This window comes from Coregonus lavaretus (assembly GCF_964263955.1).
Source record: "Coregonus lavaretus genome assembly, chromosome: 1".
Lineage (NCBI taxonomy): Eukaryota > Metazoa > Chordata > Actinopteri > Salmoniformes > Salmonidae > Coregonus > Coregonus lavaretus.
Genome location: NC_139988.1, coordinates 74,375,467 through 74,388,077, shown reverse-complemented (window position 1 = coordinate 74,388,077; position 12,611 = coordinate 74,375,467). Strand labels below are relative to the sequence as shown.

The following is a 12,611-nucleotide window of genomic DNA, read 5'->3' as shown; positions in this document are numbered from 1 at the left end:
CAACCACTGTACCCTCTTGGTGTTCCAATAGTGCTACAAGAGCTCCAAGGAGCAGATGCCGCTGTTGGACGTGAGCCTGCTGGGCTGCAGTGTGGTCTACAAGGAGAAGCAGCCCAAGAGGAAGGAGCACAAGCTGAAGATCATCCTCATGGGAGGAGAGGCCATTGTTCTGGGCCTGCAGAGCAAGGAGCAGACAGAGCAGTGGCTTAAGGTATAGGGACTGGAGATGGAGAGACGATTGGTGGGGGTTGGAGTCAGACTGCATGGTTGTCACTTCAGTGTTGGAGTCAATTCCATTTTAATTCAGTCATTAAAAAATTTCACAATTTGCTTTTCAATGAGAAAAATTTGAATTTCTGTTGATTTCCTGAATTAAAATAGAATCAATCCCCAACCCTGATTTATATACAATAATGTCAATGATGATAATGGATTGGATTGATATAGAGCTTTTCCAGATGCTTTAGAAAGGGAAGGGGGCACATACCTATTGGTCTTGTTTCCTTGTCAGGTGATCCAGGAGATCAGCCCTAAACCAGCAGAGGGCTCTGAGATGCAGCACTTTGTGTCCGACTCCCCACGACTCATCTGCACTAAGGTAGAACACCATCAAAAGAGCACAATCAATGTATTTACTGGTAGTTATGGCTATCAGGGGTGAGATTGGTTATAACCTCTCGTGGACAGACACACATAACATAACTGGTATCATAGCGTCTGTCAACAGACTGTGGGATGCAACGAATAACAAGGAACTTTGTTACGATGTGCAGATTTTTTGTCACTGATCATTTGGTGTTCACATCTTTAACATTTTGGAAGAGGAGGGGACATACAGTGCCTTCAGAAAGTGTTTATACCACTTGACTTATTCCACATTTTGTTGTTACAGCCTGAATTCAAAATGGGTTAAAATGTATTTTTATTTTCTCACTCATCTACACACAATACCCCATAATCAGAAAGTGAAAGCATGCTTTTAGAAATGTTTGCAAATGTATTAAACATGAAATACTGAAATATCTAATTTACTGTGAGTCTTTCTGGGTAAGTCTCTAAGAGCTTTGCACACCTGGATAGTACAATATTTGCACTTTAATATTTTTTAAATACTTAAAGCTCTGTCAATTACGTTGTTGATCATTGCTAGACAGCCATTTTCAAGTCCTGCCATAGATTTTCAAGCCGATTTAAGTCAAAACTGTAACAGGCTTCCTTCTTTTCACTCTGTCATTTAGGTTAGTATTGTGGATTAACTACAATGTTGTTGATCCATCCTCAGATTTCTCCTATCACAGCCATTAAACTCTGCAACTGTTTAAGCCTCATGGTGAAATCCCTGAACGGTTTCCTTCCTCTCCGGCAACTGAATTAGGAAGGACGCCTGTATCTTTGTAGTGACTGGGTGTATTGATACACCATCCAAAGTGTAATTAATAACTTCACCATGCGCAAAGAGTTATTATAAACTGGGTGGTTCGAGCCCAGAATGCTGATTGGCTGACAACCATGGTATATCAGACCGTATACCACAGGTATGACAAAACATGTATTTTTACTGCTCTAATTACATTGGTAACCAGCTTATAATACACTGAACAAAAATATAAATGCAATATGCAACAATGTCAAACAGTTTATATAAGGAAATCAGTCAATTTAAATAAATAAATTAGGCCCTAATCTATGGATTTCACATGACTGGGCAGGGGCGCAGCCATGGGTGGGCCTGGGAGGGCATAGGGGAGCCAGGCCCAGCTAATCAGAATGAGGTTTTCCCCTCAAAAGGGCTTTATTACAGACAGAAATAATCCTCAGCACCCCCCCTCCTGGGCTGGCGTGGTTACATGTGCTTTGCGGTTGTGAGGCCGGTTGGACGTACTGACAAATTATTTAAAACGGCGTTGGAGGTGGCTTATGGTAGAGAAATGAACATTGAATTCTCTGGCAACAGCTCTGGTGGACATTTCTGCAGCTATTGTGACAATTGCACGCTCCCTCAAAACTTGAGACAGCTGTGGCATTGTGTTGTGTGCAAATTTTAGAGTGGCCTTTTATCTTCCCCAGCACAAGGTGCACCTGTGTAATGATCATGCTGTTTAATCAGCTTCTTGATATGCCACACCTGTCAGGTGGATGGATTATCTTGACAAAGCTAACATGCTCACTAACAGAGATGTAAACACATTTGTACACAACATTTGAGAGAAATAAGCTTTTTGTGCATATGGAAAATTTCTGGGATCTTTTATTTCAGCTCATGAAAAATGGGACCAACACTTTACATGTTGCGTTTATATTTTTGTTCAGTGTAGCAATAAGCCACCTCAGGGGTTTGTGGTATGGCCAATATACCACGGCTAAGGGCTGTATCCAGGCACTCCGCATTGCGTTGCGCGTTAGAACAGCCCTTAGCCGTGGTATATTGGCCATATACTGTATCACACCCCCTCAGGCCTTTATGCTTAATTCAATGTCTGCTTTTTCTTTTACCCATCTACCAATAGGTGCCCTTCTTTGTGAGGCATTGGAAAATCTCCCTGGTCTTTGTGGTTGAATCTGTGTGTTTGAAATTAACTGCTTGACTGAGGGACCTTATAGATAATTGTATGTGTGGGGTACAGAGATGAGGTAGTCATTCAAAAATCATGTTAAACACTTATATTGCACAAAGAGTGAGCCCATGCAACTTATTATGTGACTTATTAAGCACATTTTTACTCCTGAACGTATTTAGTCTTGCCATAACAACGGGGTTGAATACTTATTGACTCAAGACATTTTAGCATTTCATTAAAAATTAATTAGTTAAACAAATTATCAAAACTTAATTCCACTTTCACATTATGGTGTATTGTGTGGAGTCCAGTGACAAAAAAAATCTAAATTGTATCCATTTTAAATTCAGGCTGTAACAACAAAATGTGGAAAAAGTCAAGGGGTGTGAATACTTGCCCCTAACTTCTAAATAGTGGGAGCTGGAGCTACCACCCTGCTTCCACTCCTCGTTCTAATATATTTTCTAACACGTCTACCCCCAGAACTGATACAGTTACGCAATATTTTTGTTCTGGGCTTCTGAGATTAGATTGGTTATAACTTGGTTATATGTTAAAGTTACAAAACTGCTGTCAAGCACGGTTTTATCTGACTAGTGTAAGTACAAGTAACTACTTCATAATGGGGTTTCAATAGGGAATATGGGACATGCTTTCTGTTCCCTTGGTACTGGGAGCTTGTAGAAAGGGCCTGATTGAATCAGGTGATGTTAGAGCTGGGCTAGAACAAAAATGTCCACACCTTGGGGGTCCGCCAGGAATGGATTGAAAAACACAATCAATAGTCAGTCATGCTTCACAAGAGTTGTGTACAATTGTTTATGTTTGAGTAGAGTTAGTGTCTGTATGGTATGTGTGTGTGTGATTAAGTTGTGTGTGTATAGTAAATGTGTGTGGCGGTCTCTATACACAGGGGGAGCTCAGTGAGAGGTATTCAGTTGCATCTGAAAGTGGCAGCAGCACAGACAGCCATGCTGAGACCCTTGAAACTAAAGATGGTGAGTAACTGATGAGGATCAGTCTCAGCACTGATCCTCATCAAGTATGGTGAAGTTGCCGCTAGAGGCTGACCTTGGGTCAGTTTAGCCTTTTCCCCACTAATGGTTGAGGTTAGGATTGCGGGAGGAGAAGTTGATCCTAGATTTGTACCTAGGGGACGCTTCCCCCAGAGTGATCCTAACTGGAGGAGTGCTCTGATAATCTGACCAACCCGCTCAGAATGCTCTACCTCCAATAGAGAGTTTTATGGTAGTGCATTATGTCAGATGGAACATGTTATAAAAGTGTGTTACACTTAAAAAAATGCTGGGTAAAAAACAATTTGGGTTATTTGGTAACCCAGCGCTGGGTAAATATTGGACAGAACACACGCTGGGTTATTTTCATCCAGGCAGTTGGATTATGATGTTTTTTTTGGATTACCCAAACATGGCTTAATTTAACCATAGTTGGGTTTTTATTCACTTTCATGCTGGGTTGACCCAGCAGCTGGGTCTTTTTTAATGTAATCCATAGGTTAATTTTAGGAGGTGTGGCCTATTAGGGGCATGGTTTCATATAGTTATGTTTGGCCACCCGTGGCAATAAATGTAATTCCTGTTCATCATGTTAAGTTTGTGCACTGCAATTTTCATAGAATATTTAGAATATTTGTATTTATTAATTAATAACATTATAATTTACATTATTGTAACAAAGTGGTATCTATCCCAACATTGGGATATGCATAGGCTCTTGAAGAACTCATTAAAGCTTGTTAGGTTCTAAATAAACAGGAAGAAAACTAATGGACGACTAGGAAAAGCTCAAACCAAGTTTATTTACCCACTGGGTCAAACAGCTGCAAAGACAAAAACATGTTTCCACAAGTACATAGAAACTCAACAAAAAAAGAAACGTCCTCTCACTGTCATCTGATTCATCAACTGAGACATAAACTGAACAAGTTCCACAGACATGTGACAAACATAAATTGAATAATGTGTCCCTGAACAAAGGGGGGGTCACTTTTTGCCAGTCCTGTCTGGTCCAGTGACGGTGGGTTTGTGCCCATAGGCGACGTTGTTGCCGGTGATGTCTGGTGAGGACCTGCCTTACAACAGGCCTACAAGCCCTCAGTCCAGCCTATCTCAGCCTACTGCGGACAGTCTGAGCACTGATGGAGGGATTGTGCGTTCCTGGTGTAACTCGGGCAGTTGTTGTTGCCATCCTGTACCTGTCCCACAGGTGTGATGTTCGGATGTACCGACCCTGTGCCGGTGTTGTTACACGTGGTCTGCCACTGCGAGGATGATCAGCTGTCCGTCCTGTCTCCCTGTAGCGCTGTCTTAGGCGTCTCACAGTACGGACATTGTAATTTATTGACTTGGCCACATCTGCAGTCCTCATGCCTCCTTGCAGCATGCCTAAGGCACGTTCACACAGAAGAGCAGAGACACTGGGTATCTTTCTTTTGGTGTTTTTCAGAGTCAGTAGAAAGGCCTCTTTAGTGTCCTAAGTTTTCATAACTGTGACATTAATTGCCTACTGTCTGTAAGCTGTTAGTGTCTTAACAACCGTTCCACAAGTACATGTTCATTAATTGTTTATGCTTCATTGAACAAGCATGGGAAACAATATTTAAACCCTTTACAATGAAGATCTGTGAAGTTATTTGGATTTTTACTAATTATCTTTGAAAGACAGGGTCCTGAAAAAGGGACATTTCTTTTTTTGCTAAGTTTATTTAAACGCTCCTTTAGGCGGAGTCTCCTCCTTTTCTCTAAACACTACATCTTTGTTGCTATGCAGGAAGTTAAGTGATGTGGGCAATAAACTGTTCCTTCTCCCTTCGTGTTACCTGACCTGACCTCGGTCCACATTCCTCACTAATCCACAGCTATCCACCCTTATCAGTGACCGCAACCATGTGATTGTCTTTTCCCTTACTTAGTAACTTTTCAGACCCATACTTTTGGACAAAAAAATTGCTTTTCTTTCGAAAACAAGGACATTTCTAAGTGACCCCAAACTTTTGAATGGTAGTGTACATTCCGCATACATGTAACCATTAACTTCTAGTATAGCAAGTATTTCAAACTAGAACCCAACAAAATACAAAAGTATCAGTGTTCAACCTTAACAATACAACAGAACAGATTAACCAGAATGACATTTACACTCATGGGTGGCCAAAAAGAACTATCTGAAAGCCACGCCCCTACTAAGTCACATCTTCTGATCTGACCTGTTGGGTCATATCTCAAGAACCCAGTATCAATCATCCAGCATCAACAACCCAACCTTGCCCTTTTAAAGAAAATAACCCAACTAAGTGACCCAATGCCTGCAACCCAGCGGTTCCGCCATCCAAACAACACAGATTTGTTTTTGTGTACCCTTACTCTTAAATTGAATTTGATTTGATTTGTTTTGGTTTTTGCCCTAGCACTACACAGCTGATTCAAATAATCAAAGCTTGATGATGAGTTGGTTATTTGAATCAGCTGTGTAGTGCTAGGGCTAAAACCAAAACAAATCAAATCAAATTTGCGCCGAATACAACAGGGGTAGACCTTACAGTGAAATGCTTACTTACAAGCCCTTAACCAACGATGCAGTTTATAAGAAAAGAAAAAGAAGTGTTAAGTAAAAAAATAGATAAGTAAAAAATAAAAATTAGCAAATAATTAAAGAGCAGCAGTAATATAAAATAACAGTAGGGAGGCTATATACAGGGGGTACCGGTACAGAGTCAATGTGCGGGGGCACCGGTTAGTCGAGGTAATTAAGGTAATATGTACATGTGGGTAGAGTTAAAGTGACTATGCATAAATAATAAACAGAGTAGCAGCAGCATAAAAGAGAGGGGAGTGGGCAATGCAAATATTCCAGGTAGCCATGATTAGCTGTTCAGGACTCTTATGGCTTGGAGGTAGAAGCTGTTAAGAACCTTTTGGACCTAGACTTGGTGCTCCGGTACCGCTTGCCGTGCGGTAGCAGAGAGAACAGTCTATGACTAGGGTGGCTGGAGTCTTTGACAAGTTTTAGGGCCTTCCTCTGACACCGCTTGGTATAGAGGTCCTGGATGGCAGGAAGCTACCCTCTGTAGTGCCTTGCGGTCGGAGGCTGAGCAGTTGCCATACCAGGCGGTGATGCAACCATTCGGGATGCTCTCGATGGTGCAGCTGTATAACTTTTTGAGGATCTGAGGACCCATGCCAAATCTTTGCAGTCTCCTGAGGGGGAATAAGCTTTGTCCCCAGGACCGAGTTTGGGAAACCCTGCTCTAGCCAACAGCTCGCAGATACAATGCAGGTATATCCTACTACATGATTACATTATTATGAACAAGAGATCATTTTTATTTGTCAAACGGTAGCCAAGCATCGATCATCATGTCAACAGAATAAGACCCTCAATATTTATTGGAAAGGAGCTTGAAAATCATCACCATGCACTTTCACCACCCTGTGAAGTTCATCATAATTTATTTAATCTGTAACCTAGTAAACTGCATACTTTCCCAAGTCGCAGTGAGAGGACCACACAACATATCATCGTGTGACTCCAAGTTTATTTTGGTGTGATGGTTATTATATCAATATTTGCATGATGGTTATTGGTTATTTCTTGCATAATTAATTATACATACACGAAAAGATCCCACCTTATCTAGCGTATTTTGTTTTGTCGACATTTGGAAAGTTTACCACCAAATTTACTGTTTCCATCAGGCCTGTTGTGACATTTTTTATCCGACGTATTTACTCGCATAAAAAGGTTGGATGAAAACCTGGTTAAAGTAGCTAAGTACTTTCTGTGAATATTGAGGCAATCGATTTTGGGAGATTGACGATTATGAATTAATATAAAAATATACTCTTTGATTATAAAAATATACTCTTGTAATGATCTTAACACAATTTACAAATGTTCATATTCATGACTACTTCATGTACAGTGAGGGGAAAAAGTATTTGATCCCCTGCTGATTTTGTACGTTTGCCCACTGACAAAGACATGATCAGTCTATAATTTTAATGGTAGGTTTATTGGAACAGTGAGAGACAGAATAACAACAAAACAATCCAGAAAAACCAGAATAAATTGATTTGCATTTTAATGAGGGAAATAAGTATTTGACCCCTCTGCAAAACATGACTTAGTACTTGGTGGCAAAACCCTTGTTGGCAATCACAGAGGTCAGACGTTTCTTGTAGTTGGCCACCAGGTTTGCACACATCTCAGGAGGGATTTTGTCCCACGCCTCTTTGCAGATCTTCTCCAAGTCATTAAGGTTTCGAGGCTGATGTTTGGCAACTCGAACCTTCAGCTCCCTCCACAGATTTTCTATGGGATTAAGGTCTGGAGACTGGCTAGGCCACTCCAGGACCTTAATGTGCTTCTTCTTGAGCCACTCCTTTGTTGCCTTGACCGTGTGTTTTGGGTCATTGTCATGCTGGAATATCCATCCACAACCCATTTTCAATGCCCTGGCTGAGGGAAGGAGGTTCTCACCCAAGATTTGACGGTACATGGCCCCGTCCATCGTCCCTTTGATGCGGTGAAGTTGTCCTGTCCCCTTAGCAGAAAAACACCCCCAAAGCATAATGTTTCCACCTCCATGTTTGACGGTGGGGATGGTGTTCTTGGGGTCATAGGCTGCATTCCTCCTCCTCCAAACACGTCGAGTTGAGCTGATGCCAAAGAGTTCGATTTGGTCTCATCTGACCACAACACTTTCACCCAGTTCTCCTCTGAATCATTCAGATGTTCATTGGCAAACTTCAGACGGGCCTGTATATGTGCTTTCTTGAGCAGGGGAACCTTGCGGGCGCTGCAGGATTTCAGTCCTTCACGGCGTAGTGTGTTACCAATTGTTTTCTTGGTGACTATGGTCCCAGCTGCCTTGAGATCATTGACAAGATCCTCCCGTGTAGTTCTGGGCTGATTCCTCACCGTTCTCATGATCATTTTAACTCCACGAGGTGAGATCTTGCATGGAGCCCCAGGCCGAGGGAGATTGACAGTTATTTTGTGTTTCTTCCATTTGCGAATAATCGCACCAACTGTTGTCACCTTCTCACCAAGCTGCTTGGCGATGGTCTTGTAGCCCATTCCAGCCTTGTGTAGGTCTACAATCTTGTCCCTGACATCCTTGGAGAGCTCTTTGGTCTTGGCCATGGTGGAGAGTTTGGGATCGGATTGATTGATTGCTTCTGTGTACAGGTGTCTTTTATACAGGTAACAAACTGAGATTAGGAGCACTCCCTTTAAGAGTGTGCTCCTAATCTCAGCTCATTACCTGTATAATAGACACTTGGGAGCCAGAAATCTTTCTGATTGAGAGGGGGTCAAATACTTATTTCCCTCATTAAAATGCAAATCAATTTATAACATTTTTGACATGTGTTTTTCTGGATTTTTTTTATGTCTCTCACTGTTCAAATAAACCTACCATTAAAATTACAAACTGATCTTTTCTTTGTCAGTGGGCAAACGTACAAAATCAGCAGGGGATCAAATACTTTTTTCCCTCACTGTATATACCAAAATGTTGTTGTTGGGTCTCTTGGTTTAGAACCTTTCTGCCTTCATCCTTTACAGTGAAGAAGAAATACAGTGCAGGCCTGAAATTCAGTAACTTAATGAACATTGGCAAGAAGAAGACCTCTTCCTTAGACAGTCCAGAGAAATGTGTCGACACCTCAGGTAAATGGAGAGGGCCTCTAGGGCTAGGCACATTAGCCATTACCCCTGCCAACATACAGTACAACCAAAGTCACTGGAAAGGATTCAAACAAACCGCAATGCAGTACGATGACTGCATATTGCGGTTTGTTTGAATCCAGCCCTATCTCTCTTTCTTTTTCACTTTATTTTTCTTGTCTCCTTATTCACCTGCTCTCTGTCTCTGTCATCCCCTCTTATCTATCTGGCCTTCACTTTCCTTTCCCCTCCCTCTTTCATTTCAATTTGTTGACCTTTATTGGCATGAAATTCCATAATCTTACCAGGGGTGGCTGGTGGGTGAAGATATCGGAGGATGGGCTCATTGTAATGGCTGCAATGAAAGTAATGGAACAGTATTCCACATGGAAACAATGTGGTTTATATGTTTAATACCTTTCCATTTATTCTATTCCATTGATTACGATGTGCCCATCCTCCTATACCTCCACCCACCAGCCTCCTCTAAATCTTACATTCTCAAAGCAAACATAGAGGGCCAATTGCAACCATGAGGCAGAACTTAACGTGCAGCTGTGTATAAGTGCTGGATTTCTTAAAATGCTACTAACGGGAGATTATATGCACCTGCATGTTAAAATAAACTTCCTTGCGACTGAAAACCCAGACTAAACCAGCAGATCAGTTGATCTCATGTTGTTACCGTGTCAAGCGAGTCTGATACTAGACAGCTGTGTCTAGGTTCTCTACTCCTGCCCCACAAAAAGTATTGACCTATCGGTAACATTGAAAATCGCAAGGCTGGTAATTCATATAAAATACTTATTGTAAGAATATAGGATTATATTTCATACAAACATTTCATCTTGAATTTCAACTTAATTAGAATATAATTTGTGTCATTTGAAATATTTTTATTAGACGATGATTGAATGAAAACAGAGATTATATTAACTCAATCATGATTGGCTGTTTATGGTTACAAATTTTAGGTGTGGACAGTTCAGGGATATTTATTTATTTATTATTCACCCCTTGATAAGAAATGACCATACTGTATTAAGACAAGTTGTTATTAATGTATTACATAAATTGGAAATGAAAAAGTATGTACACCAACATGAGTTTTCCATTCAAAAAATGTGCAGAGTAAATTGCCACTGTAGATTTGCCGTGGTAAATTAGGAAATACTTTATTTCAGTTGTATGGAATGATTGGCAAATAGATAACTCACTCTTAGTCTGCTCAAAGAGGAGGTTTTATTTGTACCAATGATAATACCCACCAGAGGACGGAAATATCTAGAAAAATGTTGGCAGCAACCACAACTTAACGTTAACACCCACATCAGCTTTACGGAGTGTAATACAATGGCCGTTAGTGGTTGCAATTGAGATCAGCTGTGCGGGTGATCTTAGCGCTTATTGATGGTTTAACCAGAGATTCCTGCGGTGATATGGTGCCCAATGCTGGTTGCAAAAGGCCCATAGGAACCTATTAAATATATTATGACGGACAGGAAAGTATAATATACAATGAATGATCACAATTAGTAGTACAGTACAGTAATAACAGGGATATCAAATTCTCTCTTTCACCCTCTCTCGCTCACAATCTCCCCTCTCTCTGTCCCTCACCACACAATTTAATTCAATTCAGTAGACTTAATTGATATGGCAAGTTAAACTTACATTGCCAAAGTAAACATATAACAATATGGTCTCTCTTTCAGGTTACCTCAACGTGCTGGTAAACAGTCAGTGGAGGAGCCGCTGGTGTCTGATAAAAAATGGGCAGCTGGGGTTTTACCAGGACAAGGGCAAGACTAAAGTGGCCCAGCAGCCTGTGCCTCTGGAGGGATGCATGGTCCTGCCAAACCCCAGCCCTGAGCACCTCTACTCCTTCCGGATCCAGATGGATGGGGTACAGCTAGCCACGCTAGAGGTAGGAGGGGGGAGGTAGGCAAGGGGAGGGCTTTGGGGTAGAGAGAGAGATGATATGCACACACAAATGAACGCACACACACAGACACACACATCTTTGGCCTTGACACTGTATTATTGCATGTTGTACCATTACATATAATTTATAATTCCATGGAAATCAGTAATCAGGACAGCTCTTGTAAAAGCCCTTTACTAAGTCCCTAGTACAGCAGGAGTTGACCTCATATGAGAACCTGGCCCCTGTCCCTCTCCCATATACTTACTGAGAACAGTCCCCATTCTAGAAATGCACGCACACACCAAACCCCACCCGCCAGACACACATCGCACAGACACAGGGTGTGGAACCACTCTTTGGATTGGCCCAATGTTGTTGTGGTGAAGAACATTGTCATGTTCGTTTAAGGACGGGTCAGACCAAGGCGCAGCGTGAAATGCATACATGTTTATTTCAACGATAAACACGAACAAAACAAGGTAACGTGAAGTCCTCAGGCTAAACACAATACAAGCCTCTAACACGGAACAAGATCACACAACTAATGATTGCAAACAGGCTGCCTAAGTATGATCCCCAATCAGAGACAACGAGCGACAGCTGCCTCTGATTGGGAATCACACCCGGCCAAACATAGAAATACAATAACTAGAATGTGAACATGGAAATAATGACATAGATCTCCACACCCTGACTCAACATACTAGAGTCCCATAAGTCAGGGCGTGACAGTACCCCCCCCAAAGGTGCGGACACCGACCGCACAAACCTGACATAACAGGGTAGGGTCCGGGTGGGCATTCCACCTCGGAGGCGGATCCGGCTCCGGGCGTGACAACCACATTCTCTCAGCCTCCCCCGTTGCGCCCCTGGTCTGGTCTGGACCTCGGCGCGCTGCTTCCCCTCTCCTTCCTCCCACGATGTACCAAGCCCTGTCTGGACCCTGGTGTGGGAGACCCCGAACCTGGAGAGGGGCTGACGTCTGGGTCTGGACTGGAGCCGCTGACCGGAGCTGGACTGGACACCGGTGGAGCGGACTGCTCTGGCTCCGGACTGGAGCTGCTGACCGGAGCTGGACTGTGCACTGGTGGAGCGGACTGTCTGGCTCCGGAGTGGAGCTGCTGACCGGTGGAACGGGCACGGGCCGTGCCGGACTAGGAACACGCACCACTGGCTTGGTGCGAGGAGCAGGAACGGGCCGGACTGGCGACACGCACCACTGGCTTGGTGCGGGGAGCAGGCATGGGCCGTCTCCTGAGTGGCGCAGTGGTCTAAGGCACTGCATCGCAGTGCTAACTGTGCCACTAGAGATCCTGGTTCGAATCCAGGCTCTGTCGCAGCCGGCCGCGACCGGGAGACTCATGGGCGGCGCACAATTGGCCCAGCGTCGTCCAGGGTAGGGGAGGGAATGGCCGGCAGGGGTGTAGCTCAGTTGA

At 42.8% G+C, this 12,611-nt stretch overlaps 1 protein-coding gene across 1 annotated transcript in view; it reads left to right on the top strand.

The window, feature by feature from the left end:
* Positions 1–12,611, top strand: part of afap1l2 (actin filament associated protein 1-like 2) — a 207,698-nt gene that overhangs the window by 163,202 nt on the left and 31,885 nt on the right. The window contains exons 7-11 of the mRNA XM_084170096.1: positions 32–211; positions 512–598; positions 3,472–3,556; positions 9,147–9,251; positions 10,964–11,175. Of these exons, the coding sequence (XP_084026222.1) occupies positions 32–211; positions 512–598; positions 3,472–3,556; positions 9,147–9,251; positions 10,964–11,175 (669 nt within the window). The remainder of the gene's footprint in view (positions 1–31; positions 212–511; positions 599–3,471; positions 3,557–9,146; positions 9,252–10,963; positions 11,176–12,611) is intronic.